The 18,889-nt window shown below is 35.8% G+C and overlaps 1 protein-coding gene across 9 annotated transcripts in view; it reads right to left on the reverse strand.

The window, feature by feature from the left end:
- Window positions 1-202: 202 nt before the first annotated feature.
- BICD1 (BICD cargo adaptor 1) overlaps window positions 203-18,889 on the reverse strand; it is a 143,737-nt gene continuing 125,050 nt past the window's right edge. For 3 of the 9 annotated variants that reach the window (XM_084764841.1, XM_084764844.1, XM_084764847.1), the window contains 2 exons: window positions 10,375-10,450; window positions 203-6,585 (listed from right to left, as the gene is read on the reverse strand). In XM_084764841.1, the coding sequence (XP_084620967.1) occupies window positions 6,498-6,585; window positions 10,375-10,450 (164 nt within the window). In that variant the 3' untranslated portion in view covers window positions 203-6,497. Of the gene's footprint in view, window positions 6,586-10,374; window positions 10,461-18,889 lie in introns of all 9 variants that reach the window. The other 6 variants (XM_084764843.1, XM_084764845.1, XM_084764842.1 and 3 more) reach the window with 4 other exon arrangements.

The raw sequence follows: 18,889 nt of genomic DNA on the forward strand, positions 1-18,889 counted from the left end.
AGATTACAAACAGAAAAAAGGAAACATAAAGTTGATACACATCACTTACCATGAGTGTGCAGAAATGGTAAGTCATTACTCTTTAGATAAGATCTTAGATAAAAATATGTATCATATAGAGGTTCCTATACTTTTTATTTGTGGTAAGTAGAAATGAAAATGGCATATAGAAAAAATCCAAACTAATAACATTTAGCACTGATGAAATGAACAAAAGATAATCAGTTTATTTACTGGAAAAAGTTTTTCAATACAGGATGTTCAGTTGGTAAGATAAACCAAAATAATAACTATCAGCATCCAGTTATTTCCTTAGCAATGGAATGCCTTTCACAAACACTGAGTGGACAGAATCAAGCAAATGCCGTAAGGATTCTCCTTTGAGAGATTCATTTGGGATTATCTACAATAAAAAAGTAAAAAGAATAGCAAACAATAAACATACAAGAACTTTCTGTACTTAAATGCATGTGTTTTTTATAATGCCTCTGATGTTGAATTTTTAAAAAATAATTAGCAAGAAAGGCATTTCTTAAAATTAGTCCTTTAGTCATGTTTTCATCATCATCATCATCATCATCATCATCATCATTATTATTATTATTATTATTATTATTATTATTATTATTACATAGAAACACTTAATAGCATTTAAGCCCCAAAGGTATAATAATAAAGGTAGGTATAACTAAATTATTATAAGAATAATCATACAGTGTAGAAATTAGGTTTAGCCACACACAACACAAATTTTAACATGGAAATGAAACACAATATTAGACTCATCAGACTCACATCTTTATAACCATGCAAATAAAGACACTAAATATATTACAAAAATTCCATAAAATATTTTTTAATTGTCTAATTGACTCTAACAGTCAAACCAATGAGCTTAAAAGTTCTGTGGCAATAATATTAAAAAAGTATTTCCTCAGATTTGCCACATAGTCATAGCTATGAACCCAATGACTTCTTCTCTTTCTCTATTACAAGATAAAGATTTGTCAGCACAATGGTATAACTTCCCTTAACTTCATAGTTCTCAGATATTTAAATGACTTTTTTTGGAGAGGCAGGTGAATCTCTGAGTTTGAGGCCAGCCTAGTCCACAGAGTGAATTCCAGGACAGCCAGTGCTATGCAGAGAAACCCTGTGTCAATAAAGAAAGAAAGAAAGAAAGAAAGAATAAAGAAAAATAAAAAATTTAAATGACTTTTTTGAAATAAAAACATGCGATCACACTGAGAAGCATAAAGTGTACTTTCATTGGTCTCATTAGATAGTTATAACAGCAGAGATTGATTATAAATGGAAGTTAAAATAAAAATAAATTCTCAGTAAGTGTTGTAGAGCAATTAAACTCCCATCTCAGAAATTATCTGACTCAACAGGTCATTTAAGCTTCAGTTCAGATGTGGTGCATTATTAAATAATTCCTGTTGGGAGGCATATGGGAAGGGGACCCAGTACATATGACAGGCTCTTCGCATTCCTAATGGAGAGATCACAAGACAAGTAAGTTTTCTATGTAGAATCCGTGTTATAGACATGGGAAAGCTTACATGTTGTGAAATATTTCATGCAGACATCATATACTCTTGCTTTACACTATGCAGGTTAATTGCTTGTTCCTCCTCCTCATAAACAAATTGTCATTCCTGAAATATCCCAAATCAAAGAACATATTTTAGTACCAATTATCTAATTTATACCTTGAGTAAGATAAAATAGATGTCTTACTTGAACTCTTTCAGGTATTAACTTAAAAACATCGGGCTACAATATATCAGGGACTATAGTAGATAAAATCTCATTTAAATAAAGGTGAATTTAATTTCAGACAACCCATCTTGGATTATTATTACAGAAAGTAGAAATGGTCAATCAGGAGCTAGGACACCAGTTTTGAAGTAATTGTTTTTCAACATTGGCACTGGCCAAGCTGACAGCATAACTTCAGTTCAGCAGCTTTCTGCTTTATTTGAAAACTTGCAACTTTTGCAGCCTTACTGCAAAGATTTTTTAGATCACTCATTTATAAAAAAACAAAAGTTTAAACATTGTGGGGTTTACAAGTTTATTTATATGTTCAGTATCAATTCATTTGTGACATTCTTGAATTGGATGAACAGGATTCTATTCAGGGAAACACGTCATTTTTTGTTTGGTTCGGTTTGGTTTGCAGTGCATTGGATGCTATAGTCTCACACAGGTCCAGCAAGCACCCCACTGCTGAGCTACACCCTGTTCTGTTCTTGCCCACTGATTTCTTCATAAGAAAGATTAAATCTTTTGGTTGGCTTATACAATAAAAGTTGATATTTATCATAGTATAAAATATATATGATTTATTCATACCATTATTTGTAATCTGTGCTTGGTTACTGGAGAAGAATTTATTCAATATAGAATATGAGGGAACATCTGCATTCTTAGTTAGTTTAATAGACCAATTGTTCATGCTTACTTAATAGAGAGGGACTTATCTGTACAGGAACATATTCTACAGCATAGATAAAGCAAATGCTAAAGACATTTGTGACATCCTTGGATTGAATGAAAAGGATTATATTCAGGGCAACACATCAAACTGATCTTTGTAAGTAAATAAAAGTACTTGTCTGCTCTAAGAGATTGTATACTTTCTATTTATCAAACTTTCTTTCTTTCTTTCTTTCTTTCTTTCTTTTTTGCTTGTTTGTTTTTTGTTGTTGTTGTTGTTTGTTTGTTTGTTTTTTCGAGACAGGGTTTCTCTGTGTATCCTAGGCTGTCCTGGACTCACTTTTGTAGACCAGGCTGGCCTCGAACTCACAGCGATCCACCTGCCTCTGCCTCCCGAGTGCTGGGATTAAAGGCGTGCGCCACCACGCCCGGCTATCAAGCTTTCTTGAGGATTTTTGTTTTTTAGACTATGACCCTGAAGCTTTCTTAAGTAAAGTTGCTACATTCCAATTTTAAAGAAATCCTTTTAAAAATAATAAATGCCTTAGAAAATCAAGATTGTTATCCTAGTTTAAAAGTTAAAAATATTCCATGATCAATCAATAAAATTTAACATATTTAAATTTTTAAAACAAAATAATCATAGACTTGTGGGCTCCTAGAATAATATATTATCACAAATTGCCTATACTTACAAGACTAACAGTAACATTCCATTTTTTTTTAAAAAACAAATCCTTGAAATTGTCCAACGATTAATTTCCTACTTTTAAATATATGTTTTCTTTAGGTAATACTGACCCTTCTGTAGCTGCTCTCTGGCGTTTGTTAGTGTCTGTTGTTGAATGTCATTATCACACCTCCTCTCCCTTAGGCAAATATAAAGTATCATTTCCAAGTAAGTCTTCGTCACTCCTTAATAAATTTATGTTTTCTAGAAGTTTTGAAAATCTATTTTCCTCCTCCTTTTTTTAAATCAAGAATTAGATATGCAAAACGTTTATAAATTCAAAGTTTCATTCATGCTCCTTAGCACTTAGGCCAAAAGCAATTTATTCCTTCTTTTTATTTTACTGTTAAGCTTTAATAAAAAGTCCTTAGTGAGAAGGCATTCCTGCATATTAATTCATCTATTCAGCTTTGTAATTGTGCTTAGATTTAAAAAAAAAAATGGGACCAGTAAAATGGCTCATCAGGTACAAATGTCTTCCACTAGGCCTGATAATCTGAGTTCAATCCCTAGGATCCACACAGTTGTGGGAGAGAAGCAACTTATGCAGGTTTTTTCTGACTTATTCACACCTGCTCTGTGTGTGTGTGTGTGTGTGTGTGTGTGTGTGTGTGTGTGTGTGTGTGTGTTGTGTGATGAAATTTTTCACAATAGTTGGTTACTTTACTAACTAATCTTGAACATTACTTCTCACCTTTGAGTGTTTAAAAATATTAACATTTGTAATATTCCTGTAGTTTATATTTTAATATCAATTGCACTTTCAGTTACTCTTACTGCTTCTGTTTCTTCAGTTTTCCACTTTTATGTCCTGATATTATCTTCAGAGGTGCTCACTTTTGTCAGCACTCTACATTTGTTCATCAAGAGGGTCTGTAAATAAATAAACATAAAACCTGCACTAAGTGATGATACCACATAAATACATGATGGGCTCTTACTGTTTACTCCACCTACTTTTGTGCTGAAAATGAGAAAATTTTTTCAAGGTTTCTACATCTTCTTGACAAAGTTCTGTTAAGATTAATATTTCATAGAATTAATAGTTCAAAACAAACATTTTACATTCTATCCAAATAAACATCTAAAATAAAAATAGTTTATAACAAACTTAGTGATAAATTTCATGTTGGAGGAAATCAACTTTATACAGCAATGCAATGCAGCTATGTCAACAGCAGTTACAGAGAAAAGATACACTGTTGAGTTCCCAACCCAAGACACAACTTGTTCTGAGGAATTTATTCCCTCAGGTACAAAGTCACCTAGTAACTCTGACACTTCCCGGGTTTCAAATCATCCTTAGGAAGGAGGAGAAATTTTTTTTAAAAAAGAACAGAGGAAGTTGTTTTTAATTAAACTCTAATAAAATCCATGCTGTCTAACATGGGCACCAGGCAGATTTGACACCAATACACGCAGAGAATGTATGGGAACAGCAGAGCAGTGCAGACAGGGAAGACTCTGGGATTCCGGCTGACTAGGCCTTCCATCAGGAGCTGTTTGTGTGTTGCTGTACTTTAACCTGACTGTTTTGATGACAATTTCAACTATTACTCCAAGTTGCATAAGACATGACACTTTAAAACGTTACTCAAATAACACAAAATCTTTGGGTTGCTTTGATACCCATAACTGCTACTCAACCGGAACATAGCAACCAAAACAGTCCCTGCAACGCGCTCCGGGAGTGACTGCTGAGCCGTGACGGACCACTCCATAAATGTGTCTCCCCTTCCACTCCACAAGCTGGGTAGCTGTGGAATCTCCACTGCTGGTGTCCTACAACGTAATCACCTTTTTGCTAACAGTGAGGACCAGTTTTGTTTTGAAGAGAAGTTAAAGATATTGTTACATGAAAAAGTAAAACCTTTGTACTTTTATGTAAGTTAAGGCTACCTGACAAGGACAAGGAGTCAGGGTTGGGCGCAATTATGTGGGCAGCACTTGAGAACTGAGGAATCCAAATTAGACCTTACAGCTCAATTAGCTGTTGTCTTTGTTTTCTCAATAATGCAAAAACTAAATTTTTCTTATGAAATTCTATTGCCTTAAATAAAGTCATAAAATTACCTAGCAATATCTGTAAATTAAGTAGTAATGTGTCTTATCTCAATATAATGTGATTGTAGGCACCTGAGTTTGTCAAAAGTAGACAATGAGCTAAGGTTTATTAACTATTTTTTGGCAAGGAAAATTCATTGTGAATAAAACAAACAACAAAACATACACTTTCTGCATAAATTAACTAGCCAAGGCTACCTTACAGATATATAGGTATATATTTTTGCATTTTTTGTGATCCCTTTTAGTGGGAAACCCACTGTTAAGATTCTAAATTTGGAAAAAGTTTAAAAAATCTGTGATCATTAAATAAGCACACCATTTCTTTCCTTCAAATAATTTGGCCTTCTTTAACATGACCGACCATACACACACACACACACACACACACACACACACACACACACATATGTGCACACACAAACACACACACAGAGACACCATACACACAGGAGCAGCACCAATATATCTACTCAACTGCAATTTTTAAAAATGAAAGATACCATCAAAACTTGATTAAGTCAATAAATCATAGCTTTGCCTCTTTCTTAGATTTACTTAATAAATGTCCAGTGAACAGCTCTAGTTAAAAAAAACTAACAATTAATGAGTTACTGATTAGAAAATAACCACATAAAGAATATTTATGTAGCAGCAAAATAGTTATCATTAACATTATGATGCACCTCATATGTAATTTTCTGCAATAAGAAGGACAATAATCTGGCAAGTTTCAGATTTTAAACTAAATTAAAACTTTACTTAACTGAGCAAACTGTGACTGTTTAAAAATAAATGAATTTCACTTACATAAATTATCTTTATAAACATAGATGATATAGCAAATAAAATATAAAATAAATATTGATGAAAATATTGGAATCAACTTCTATAGCTGACTTTGGAGTACAGGGAAAGATGATTTTACAACATATCTATTTTACATGGTCTTGGATCTCTTTTCTGCTATGGAGGTAAAGCCTGCTATCTGAAATACATGTCTCATTTCAGTTTCGAGTAAACTGTTGCCACTTGCTTGCAGATCATCTGTGATTCAGAGAAACCATAAATTGTTTGATAACACTGCAGTCTATGCGTCATTTAATTCTTCTGAACTCTCTCTCCTCTTGTAAAATGATGGACTGTAATCCATATGTACATCTAAGATCCAAGAAGAAAACACCTGCTAGATCTTAGGCAGTGTCCTCAGAGTCACTAAAACACCTTCAGCCAGATAGGCATTCAGGAGAGATGAAGACTAGGGGTAAGGAGGCTTGGCCAGACAATGGAGAGGAGCACACTGTGCGCTGGAATGTGGCTGCTCCTCAGGGAGGGCCATGTCCGGACTGAAAGTGAGAGAGAAGGCAGTTAGCAAAACCATGCTGATAAACAACCACACTGTGATGGTCAGACAAGTTAAACACGTGAACATACATTTTGTGAATAAAGTAGTTTAAATCCAAAGCATGCCAAGAAAAATGTCGTTTTAAAGCAATGCATTAGAAAGAAAGGAAATGAAAAAAGGAAGAAAGGAGAGAGGGGGAGGGAGAGAGAAAGAGAGAAAGAGAGAGGGAGAGAGAGAGAGAGAGAGAGAGAGAGAGAGAGAGAGAGAGAGAGAGAGAGAGAAGGCCAAGTATTCAGTTTTGTATCTCCAACTCTTAGATCTCTGGGTAGGCAGTAAAGTGATGTCACTGAATATCAATCTTTTTCAAGCAAGATCTTGGTAAAGGAGACTTCCAGTTAGCACGGCCGGGAACAGACTAGATTGTACACTTGCCATGTGCTTACTGTGGTTCAGATGGTGCTGGCCAATAGGCTCAGACATCGGAGTTTATAGGGGATTGGCATTTACTAGTAACAACTGAAGAAGATAATTTATTTGCATGTGAAGCCTAGTTAAATATTTTCAGTATTCTGTTTTCATAAAATGTAGTGACATTGTGTGTATTTTATGTATATATCTACTAATGTGTGAGAAACATATTCTTGACTGACAGATTAATGAATTATAACATAAACACTTAACACATTATCACTTAGAAAATAGCATACATTCAGCTTCTATTTTGATTGCTAAATATTTTTAGAAGACTACTTCAACCTTTACCACTTAGGTAACATTTCACTGTAAGAGAGAGCTTAACAATTAATTGTTAAGGTTTTTCAGGTGTTAAGTTGGGCATATCTTCAGGAATTTTGGTTTATCTTCAAAAAGCTTTTTGCCCCTTTGTTTCTTCCAGGTAAACACGACTTAGTAGATGTAGAGATGTGATAAGCATTAAACATGTTTATAGATTTAAATATTATGTCCAAGGCTACAACATCATTTCCCACTACATTGTTATATATAAAACTTTTCAATAACTTAGATAAAATCAGTCTACAAAAAGTCCAAAATTTTTTAATTATATTTATTGAAACATGACATACTGTGCTCTTACCTTAGATTTCAATATTATTTTGTGGTGCTTTCCAATTTAATGCCTTGTGCATGACTTGTATAGATTGTGGATAAGACTCCAAATAAAAACTTTAATTCCAAAAAAGCTCAGTATATAGACATTGGGCATGGAGGCATACACCTACAGCTAAAGCTATCTGGGAATCTGAGGCTTCATTTGTCCTACAACTGTAGGTGAAATGGCTGGCTCCTTATCCAAGGGGCAGTTGTCTCCATGGTGCACAGGGAATGGGTGTTAGATCACTTGACTCAATTGTTCTCAAAGGATGTGACCTCTGACAGTTCTTTTGTCTGTCTGAACTTGGATTTTCTCACTTACAGGAATAGCTGCTTAGCTTGAATCTTGTGACTAACACATGTGAAGAACTTACCCTTGCCTGGTACCCAGCATGAGTACTAATATTAGTTGGATATTGCCTTTATTGACCGGAAGTACTAATCAGTGCAGTACTGACTCAGATCCTCCTGCAGCAGAAGCCAATCAGAACCCAGGCTAACTTGAAGAGGAGTCCTTTCAAATCCTATACATTAATCATCGCTCTATGTGATCTATAGTGAGGAAGAGAAGAAGACGGCTTTGGACACTCTACATCTGTCTGGATAGAATCTAGGAGCCTCAGCAATTCACTAAATTGCTTTTTTTTTTTTTTGCATTTTTTTCTTTATTAATTTATTCTTGTTACATCTCAATGGTTAAATTACCCTATGGAGACAGGAAACGCCTCAGAAGAGAAGAAACACATTTGCCTTCCTGTCTCATGGAAATTCTTAAAGCAGTAGTATTGCAACTCTGCCCAAGCAAGCTGTGGTCACAAAATTAGTAGTGTACTGAAGTGTTAGCACTAATGGCAGACAGGGCAGACATGCCAGGCCCTTCATCACTGAATTCCTCCAAAAGAACACAGCCAGCAGAAGCAGCTTTCCAAGACTACACATGTAGAAATGTAAGAGGTAGGGTTACAATGCAAATGTCTGAATCCAAACTTCACTCATGTTGTTAGCGTTTATGGAGCATCTGTACTGTGTTGACACTACTCCAGTGCCCCAAAAGAGGGAGACTGCTTTGTAGAGCCTAAACTACGGGTTTGTACCCCAGGTTCCCAACCACTATACTATGGAATCCCTCTCAAACCAACTTGAACATTCATCCTAATATTCAGTTACTTACATAAATGAAATTATCCAGAACTGTCTACTGTCATAAATGCCATCAATACATTAATAAGGAAAATTTCTGAGGGGCTGGAGAGATTGTCCAGTAACTAAGGGCATATGTTATTCTTGCAGAGGACCTGGGTTCAATTCCTTCCACCCACATGGAGCTTCACAGCCATCTGTAACTCCACTTCCAGGAGACCCAATGCCTTCTTCTAACCTCCCCAAGTACCAAGTGTGCATGTGGTACACATACATACATGCAAGCAAAACATTCACACATAAAATAAAATAATCTTTAAAAAATATAGAGCATGTCTGAGATAAATGTCCTCTTGCTGGAAGTGGCATGTTCATCCTTCTAAGAGACATTAATCAGAAGATACTGTCTAGTGACGATTTAACAATGTATTTCAGGGGCTGGAGATGCAGCTCAGTAGTAGACGCTTTGGCCTAGCTTATGAGAGAGCGTAGGTTCAATCTATAACACTGGGGTCAGCATTCCACTGACATAGGCAATAATCCAGATCACAACCTTGGATGTATTGCTTCTGTATTGGTGGCTACTCAGCTAAGGCATGACCACATACGGTCGGCTACATCTCAGACACATACATGGACTTAGGTTTGGGCTGGTCCTTGCTTAATGCAAGCCTTTCTCTGATAGGAGAACAAGAGGTACATTAATATATATTTATAAACAAAGTCTAAAGCTCGTATTCTGAATCCAGAAGCTTGGTACCAGCAGAAACTAGGTGAGTGGGGATGAAGGACGCTATGGAGATGAGGAGATTGTGAAGGGATGCTACCAAGCTGTGAGGAGACACTCGGATGAGGAAACTAGTAACTGTTTTGGAGTACTTTAAACTGAAATATGAATTGTCAGCAAACTCTCCACTTCAGTGCCTAGCCTAGGGAGTTTTAAACTTGCCACTAAAACCCTTTCAGATAAAGAGAAAATAATCACTGCAAATATTCCTTGGGGAATTCAGATCTGAGCTTTTATCTTTCTTTTTCTTCCCCTCCTTTCTTTTATGGATTTTAGAGACAGAGTTACTCTCTATCAAATGCTGTCTTTGAACTCACCACACAACACATGCTTGTCTCAAAGCATCCAGAATGCTGGGATTGCAGGTCTGTACGACCACAAATGGCTTTCTAGACCTTTTTGATTCTGTTTTAATTGGAATGTTTACTTGCCTAAGATGTATAATTGAAGGACAAAAAGATAAAACAAAAGTAGGTCAAAGAACTTATCGATTACAGGTTTGAGATTGGAGGCAGTGAAACACAAATACCCAAGAGCTTGCTCAGAATGGTGAAATGAAGCAGCCTTTATTCTACCAGCTAGTGATTGATGACATAGGAGCATGGGCTGCAAGTAACAATGGTGTAGTTATGTTGCCAATTCATGAAAAAAAAAGCATGCGATGACATATAAAGATGCGTAGGTAGTTATGATCTTGGGAAAGGGAGCTGACATGCAGCTGGGGGGAGAAGGAAGGACCTATAAATTTACCTGACAGTTGGGTAGTCTTGCCTCCCAGCTAGTTGTGAGCACTGTGGCGGTACGGAGGCAGCAGGCTGCTGACAATCTACAAGAAACTAATAAATTAGACATGTATACAAAGAGACACGAAGGTGTTAGTAACAGTAACTAAACCAGCTGCCCAAGATTTAGTGAGGAATTGTGCATTGACTCAGAAATATCTAATTAAACATTGTGTGTGTGTGTGTGTGTGTGTGTGTGTGTGTGTGTTTTCCTTGACTAATGTCAATAGAAAAGACAGAATTTTTCTTAATTAAATAACTTTAGTTGCAATATTTTTTAAAGTACATTATACCCTATGGCATAATTTGGTGTTTTGATGCCTCTAAAATCAGAGTCTATTAATACAAAACACTTCAACTTCTGAACTTGAACATGGTACTGATTACTTAATTAGCACATAGAGATGCTGTTCCAAAATGAAGTATATTCAGGTAATAGATTTTAAAGTCAGGGCATATAGTAATATTGTCAAACTCACAGATATTTTGAGAAAGCCAAACAGTACCTTATTTATCAACAAGATATTAAACAAGAACATTTCTGAAAATTGACTGTAGGTGTTGAAAACAATTGTTAAGAGAATTCTTACAAGGTTTATTAATAAATTTGTAGTAACCTAAACTGATGAAGGAAGCCACCCTTACTAATGGTACTCACTTTGTTTTGATTTAATTACTTTAAAATCGTACACTATAACTCACACTAGATTAACTAAGTTTCATAACTTGTCATTATGTCAGTCATCAACTTCAAGAAAATAGGCATCTAAACCATCAAAAATCAGTCCTCTGTTTGGCACTCGTTTACAATATTAGAAAAATGCAAAAGGCTAGTTGGAAATGCATACATAATATTTTTGCAAAAAAAAATCTGAAAAAAGTAAAAATGAGAATTGGACTTGAAAATTATTGCTGAATCACTTTCTTTGCTAAACAGTTTAGACATGAAAATATTAAAGCCAAGTCATCTCAAATTCTAGATTTACAAGCCTGAGTTAGGACTCTATTGACAAATTTAGACAGCTACTGAATTTTAACTGGGCAACTAGACATGCAGTTTTTAAGTTGACCAGGTGCACACTATCCTCCTTTAAGTACAATGGATGAGAAAATGACCTGGATGTGTGCTGCAAAACTTTACACTATATATTGTCAGCAACCCTTAATCTCTGTTGAATAGTAGTCCCTAGAATCAATTGGAATATCAAAGTTCTTAATTTTCAACTCTTCTGTATGTTAGAAATAATCTCTCTGCCAATGCCATCATGGCTTTGAAATGCATTAAAAATGATGATGATATTTAGGAAGCAGGTGGTCAAGACCACCATACATTCCCATAATAAGCTGCCTGATTTGGTAGCTCTTTATATTTGTCCTGAGCATTATGCTATCTTTCCTTTTTAAAGATTTATTTATTTTTATTTTATGTGTATGTGTTTGCCTGCATGTATGTATATGTATAATGTGTATGTCTTGTACCCATAGAGACCAGAAAAGAGTGTCAGATGCCCCTGGAACTGTAGTTACAGGCAGGTGTAAACCATGTGGGTAGAAATGAATTTAGGTCTTCTTCAAAAGCAACAAATTAAGAAACCACTGAGCCATCTCTCAAGTCCTATGTCCTCTTTTGAAAATAAATCACTTTGCTGGGCAAGATATATGTCTAATACCAGCATGTAGGAGGCAGAAGAAGGCAGATCTCTGAGTTCAAGACCAACCTGGTCTACATAGTAACCTCCAAGCAGGCCAAGGCTATATAATGAAACTGTCTAAAAAATAATAATAAGTAAATAAGTATAGGAATCACTTCTGGTTATTGTTAATATGTTACATTTATAAGCCTTTAACTAAGTGGTGTTCTTTTTTTAAAAAGCAGATCCCAAATGTACAAAACATAATGTGTTTGTGTGAATACAACCTTAAAAGCTACCTTGCTCTGACTCCTTTGTTTCTAAAATCTCTCCTCTTGGGATCCACACACTTCTAGTTATATCCACTTTGATCCAACAGAACCACAATATTTTAGCATACACTTTGCAAAATAAAGCAGGTGTGCTGGAAGACAGAAAAGGCCCTTCTCAGGCCTTGCTTTCTGATCCCCAGCTCTGACTATGGTCTTCTAGGCCAGACAGACTCCTGAGGCAACTGCAGCTGAATCCCATTATTTTTAAAGCACACACACAAAAAAAATCCAATAATTTTGTGGCTTGCAGAGCATCTACAGTTGCTGTCATTTATTTACCTAGATAGTCTCAATTATTCAATAATCAAATTAATAACTTTGTGTCAGAGACTCTTAGACAGTGGGGACAAAAATACAAAGAAGATCAAATATCTGCTTGATTGAGGAAGACACGGACATTCAGTGAGCACTTACACTAACATGCCATGGAGATGGTGATGAGGAGGAAAATGCTACAGCATCTGGAACCCATCCATTGCTTATCATGTGTCAGGCACTGAATTCTCTGGCTACTCTTAAGTTCTGTCAGCTACCTCCAGAAAGTATCATGGTTGTACAGTAAAAGAACATCATCATACAGTTGAGATACTGATTTGAAGAGAATCAAACACATCAGAAGCCCAAAGTCAGATGCAGCATCTAAGATCAGGGATAATGTTTTTGTATTGTTGGTTTTGATTTGGTGGTTGGTTAGTTGTTGGTTTAGTGGCTGGAAACAACAGACCTCCCTGCCATAAGGGAAGATGGCTTACATTACAGCTTCCCTTTAACCTTTTGATGCAATTTAGAAATTCATCAATTTCCTAACAACCAGCGCCTTGGGGAGTGCAGAAGCCCAGGGATGGCTGCGTGGGATAGGTGAGAGAGAGTACCCTGAGTGGAGTGAGTTGGGACTTTAAGTTTTGACTCTTCCGTCACACCATGTGACTGTAGGGGCTGTGATTTGGGGTTATATGAGTAAAATCTGAGCTGCAGGGTACCCAGCCTACCAGGATGCAGCTCTAGGCGAAGTTGCCTTCATTACCAGGTACTCTGAGAAAAGTACAGAGCAGTTCTCAGCGGCACACGAGTCTCCTAGAGCATGGTTTGTTACAGCGTGCTTTCAAAGCAGAAGATCTAATGCAGCCCTGGCTCTTCATGAAAATGTAGCTTCCATACGTATCTCCTGCTTTCATCACCTGGAGCTATATCCAGAACAGCTCACGTTTCCATGATAACAGTGTTTTCTGACTTTCCTTAATATCAAATAATCCAAGCTCTTTCTATGAGACATGGTGGCAACTTTTCTCATTCTCCTCTCATGTACCTTCCTCACCCTACTCTGGAGGACATGGTTTAGTATGGGGACATCTTTCGACCCCAGGTTGTTTGAAAATGAAATCATATGTAGTCAGGTATGACCATAGAAATGTAGCACAACAGATTAATCAAAAGTTTATGAAAATAATAAAATCTGTATGACACTTAAAGCAATCACATTCTACTGCTATTTCATGCCAATCTTTTTGTTTGTTTGTTTGTTTATAGACGGTGCTAATATGTCATGTTTTTCTATCCTGTACTTATGGATATAGTTTATAATGCCAATGATATGTTGTTAAACTTGTCTATATACTTATATGTTGATTATAAATATTACTGTTACATATGTTTATAATTCCAATGAATGGTTTATGTGATGTATTTGTGGTTTGGGTCATTGGAACTAGGGCTTTGTGCATGCATTCTATCATTAAGCTACAACTCTGGCTCCTACTTCTTAACATTTTGTGTAAATTCCTAATGCATTTCACCTTTTCCTGCTTGGTGCATCTTTTGGGTTCTATGTTAGCCCCTCTCCTATTTTTATATATCAAGACAAAAATGCAACAATTTGACTTTGATGTCTTCACTTCATATTGGCAACAATAGGACTAGGTAAAGACACATTTCATAAATTTTGATGGATGATTTTGACCCTTTTAAACTAGTTATGAATACAAAAAAAGTGTATGACTAATTCTCTATTTGCCTTAAATTTTTTTAAACAGCTGTTTGTCAAGATTCAGACATACCACTTACTCTAGTTTAATGCATGGAAATGAAGCTTAGTCTAGCAGAAGTTATTCTTAATCAACTGGCTTTTAGCAGTCACCACTGTATGCTGAGCAGAGAAACCCATACATTTCCTGAAATTTGCCAACAATCAGACTTAAGTTTGTAGATGAAGTTTAGAAAAACTTGCTTCCTCTGTATAAAAACTGCATTTCCAAATTCTCTCTGACACATTTCAGTGTCTATCCTATTGCTTTGGGCATCTCTTCATTTATACTGCAAATGTCAATGACTTTTTAGAGTCTTTCCTTCAGCAATAAAAACTAAAAGGGAAATTATTTGCTCTGTAGCCTGATTGGCCTCAAATTCATGATCCATCTTCTCAGCCTCCTGAGTGCTGGGATTATCACTATTGCATCTACATCTGGCTTATCTTTTCATATTTTGAAAATAGAAACTCATGTTCTCAAAATTAGGCATGAGGAAAAATAGGCAAAAGAGATGGAAATTCATTATTCAAAGAGCATACATGCATTTTGATAAGATACTTGGTTATTATCTTTGTTAAGTTGGTAGACTGTTTTAGGACTGTTTTAATAATAACTAATAAATACATCTGAACAATTCTTATTATAGAATGACATTGTTGCAATTTTCAAATAGATATAACTTTGGTCCAAAAATAATATGACCCTTCAGTGAATAGTCAATATTCAATAACAGATGACTAAATAACAGCATAAAACCAAGATTAGTTATCTGTGAGAGTTAGATAAAAAGTTGACAGGGTTATGTGCTATTTTGATACTCTGCAGTCAATGACGAAAGCATAGAGACAGCCTGCCTCATGTCCTTATAGAAAGGAAAATAGAGCCTTTGATGTGTGTTCTAAAGTGTTCCTCTTTCCTTTTTCTCCAAACCTAGACCTGATCTTGACAAACAGAAAGGAAAGAAACATACAGAATGAAAGTAAAAAACTAAGAAAGACAAAACATATTGGTGACTTGTAATGTTTAGAAAGTGCTCTATAGACACAAACAAAAACAAAACACCTTTCATACAAGGCTTTCTGATCCTTATAAAAAGTCAATCATTTCTGTTTTACTCTGAATTTGTAAGTCTCTAAGTAGCTTATATTATTATTATACAGAAGACAAATGACTTGCTTAAAGTTGTATTTAGTATTCTTACTTCCTAATTTCCGTATTTTAAAATATTGAAATTAAAATTGTGCTACTTCTGTTCGATTTTTTTAGCACTCAGTGTATTTCTGCTCATTTTGTTTAAAAGTATAAATGTTGAAAGTTGTATAAAAATGTGTTTCTGAAAGAAAAAAATCTGAATTCTATATCCAAAAAAAAGTCAATCAAATAGATTTTAATTAAGATTTTACTTTTGATACCCGACCACAATGTTGGTCTGAAGCTGGTATCTTCCTGCCTCTGCCTCCTCAGTGATATGATTACAAGTATGCACCACCCCATACTCAGATAGATTTAATTTTATTTAGAATAAGAAAATGAAGTTTGGAAATACATAGGAGTTTGTGCCTGGTCACTTTCTATGTGACTTTTATAAAGCACAGAAGGGGTTTTGTTTGGTTTGGTTTGGTTTGGTTTTTAGTGCTCAGAGAACTAAGTATCAAAAAGTTAAGTGACTTCCTTAGAGCCTGTTAGAGTTTCTGTTGCTATGACAAAAGACAATGACCAAAAGCATCTTGGGGAGGAAAGGTTTATTTTATCTTACACCTTGTGATTACAGGAGCCAATGCAGAAGCCACGTGGGAGTAGCTTACTGGCTTGCTCTCCGTGGCTTGATTATTCAGCCTGTTTTCCTATACAATTCCAGGACTATCTCCCCAAAGGGTGGCATCACACAGCATGGGGTAGGCCCTCCAATATACATCACGGATCAAGAAAATATCACAAAGGCTTGTCTACAGTTCAAGCTGTTGGTAGCAATTTCTCTATTAAGATTCTCCCTTCTCAAATGACTGTAACCTGTGTCAAGTTGACATAAAACTAGTCAGCACAGGGCCCAAGTAAAGTGACAGAGTTAGAGCTTAAGCCCAAGTTGATAACTGTTTTATACATGCTTTTTCTATATAATGCCCATGAAGCCTGATATGGCCTGAATTGTGTCCTCCTAAAGTTAAATCCTGAATCCAGCACCTCTGAGTAGGGTTGTATTTGATGATACCCTTCAGAGGGATGATTAGGTTAAGATGGTGCTATTGAGTTTGGCCCAACACCTCTCTGATGTGTATCTTTGCACTAGAAAGAGATCAGAGAGACACAAGAATGTATATAACCCAAGGAAGGACCAAACGAGAACACAGCAAGAGCGTGGCTATCTGCAAAACAAGGAAGAAGGCAAGCAGACCCCTATAGGCCCCTCTACCTTGAATTTGAGGTTTGTTGGTTTTTATTTGCTTGTTTTGTTTTGGTAGCATGAAAAAAAATAAATATAATTTGTTTTTTAAATTGTTTTGTCTGTGGTATCTTGTAACCACAGGGGAAAAAAGAACAAACCTAAAACAGTACCTTTGATGGGCGTTCTAAAGTAGATTAAATGAGAACATCTACTTCCAAGAGTACTTCTTCAGTCCATAAGACCCCAAACATCTAAATACTCTCAAGTTTCTCCATGTTAAAGTTGTTCAAGGATAGAAGTAAATAAATATATTTTAAGCCAAGAAAACTTAAATCCCAACAATATATATAAAAGGACATAACAAATTATAAATGAAAATCTGCACTCATATTTTATATATATATAATCAATGTTATTAGAGACAACTAAACTTATGACAGAATGTAAAATCTGGGTAATTACATTATTAAAAAATGTAATCTTCTATACACTGTACATGGAGATAAGAAAACTGAATCACTACAACCACTGCTTCCAAACACAGGAGTTTGGTATTTATGATAATAACACAAAAGCACGGTCCATGTGATCAATACACTCTACTGGACACACTTAGGTCCTCAGGGAGGGTCATGCAGATCTACCATGGTAGGTGATGAGCATGCTACAAGGAAGGCATTTCCTGCCTCTATCCAGGGAAGGTCATGCCACTATTCCCAGCAGATTGTTTATATTGCCTTCTCTGTCTTGTGCTGCTCAAGTCTCCTGTTCAGCCTGGTGTTCAGAGTCTATCAGAAAGACCTAAGCATTTGTTGTGGTTTGAGTGACAAAGCCCCCATAAGAATATATATTTATTCACTTGGGGTCACATTTTTGGTGCTGTTTTGGGAGTTATGGAAGCTTTAGGAAGAACATTGCTGTGGGCAGGCTTTGAGACTTTACAGCCTAGTGCAACTTTCTGTTGACTCTCTGCTTCCTCCGTTCTATGGAAATGTGGTCAGCAAACGTTCTGATCCATGCCTTTCTCATCATCATAGGCTCTCCCTTTGGAATTGTAAACCAAAATAAACTCTTCTATAAGTTGCTTTTGGTCACGGAATTGTATCACAGCAACATAAAAGTAACGAATACAGTATGCATTTATCTCTGGTGTGCCAAAGGTTGAACCTAGTCCTCAAACACAGTACACCTGAACTCTACCCCTGAGCCATACACTTAAAGAGACATTGTGTCAGGCTCCCTAGCCTGTGGACCAGTAGATAAGTAATCTGACGGCTCTGAGCATCACATTTTAAACCTTACTTACTCGATAAGTGGGGACATTAAACAATAATCTTGCAGAATTCCCATAAAGGTCAGGTGAGAGGATGTTTGTGAAAACATGCAGCACAAAGCCCATTGATTAGACAACAGGTCTGGTTAGGGCTGATGTTTTCCACTTCAAGAAATAAGTAAAAGAACTAAGTTCCATAAAGCAAGAACGGTCGAAATAAACAATGAAACAGAATCTATTTATGTTCATCTGAAATGTCCCTTCTCTCTCAGACTATTCAGAACCATCTGCTCTTGGACAGCATTTCTCAGAAGAAATGTCTAACTTCCTTAAGCTCCATATGCACTCAACTCTGTCAGCCTTTGTTTGCAACTTTCCTTGCAGAATGTCTAATTAAGGCTACTTATTTCCCCCTCAGTAGTTTGCATAGGGAATTTTCAACATGATGCAAAATATTTGCTAATGTACTGACTCCACTTCCCTTAAAGGATCAGTGAATTTTTTTCTTTATGAGTACTTTGTAAATGTTTGACAAATTTATTTGAGAAAGGAAGAGTTTGTGAACCAAAGAGTCCTGCCATCAAAATATGTTTCCAACAAAAGGAATGAGAAAGAGGGATGCTATCTAATAAATATTTCAGAGTTAATGGAGTAATATTAATTTTTCTTTTGATAGAGGATTTAAATCAAGAAAATAATTTTTAAATTATCATTTAAGATATAACAGTAACAACAATATAAATTATTCCTCACTAAATCTATGAAGTTATTAATAGTATATTTATGAGCTAACAGAAAGAAGTACCAAGTATACTTCTTAAGTAGTCCTAAGGACTCACA

This window comes from Acomys minous (genome assembly GCF_964271855.1).
Source record: "Acomys minous genome assembly, chromosome: 17".
NCBI classification, from domain to species: domain Eukaryota; kingdom Metazoa; phylum Chordata; class Mammalia; order Rodentia; family Muridae; genus Acomys; species Acomys minous.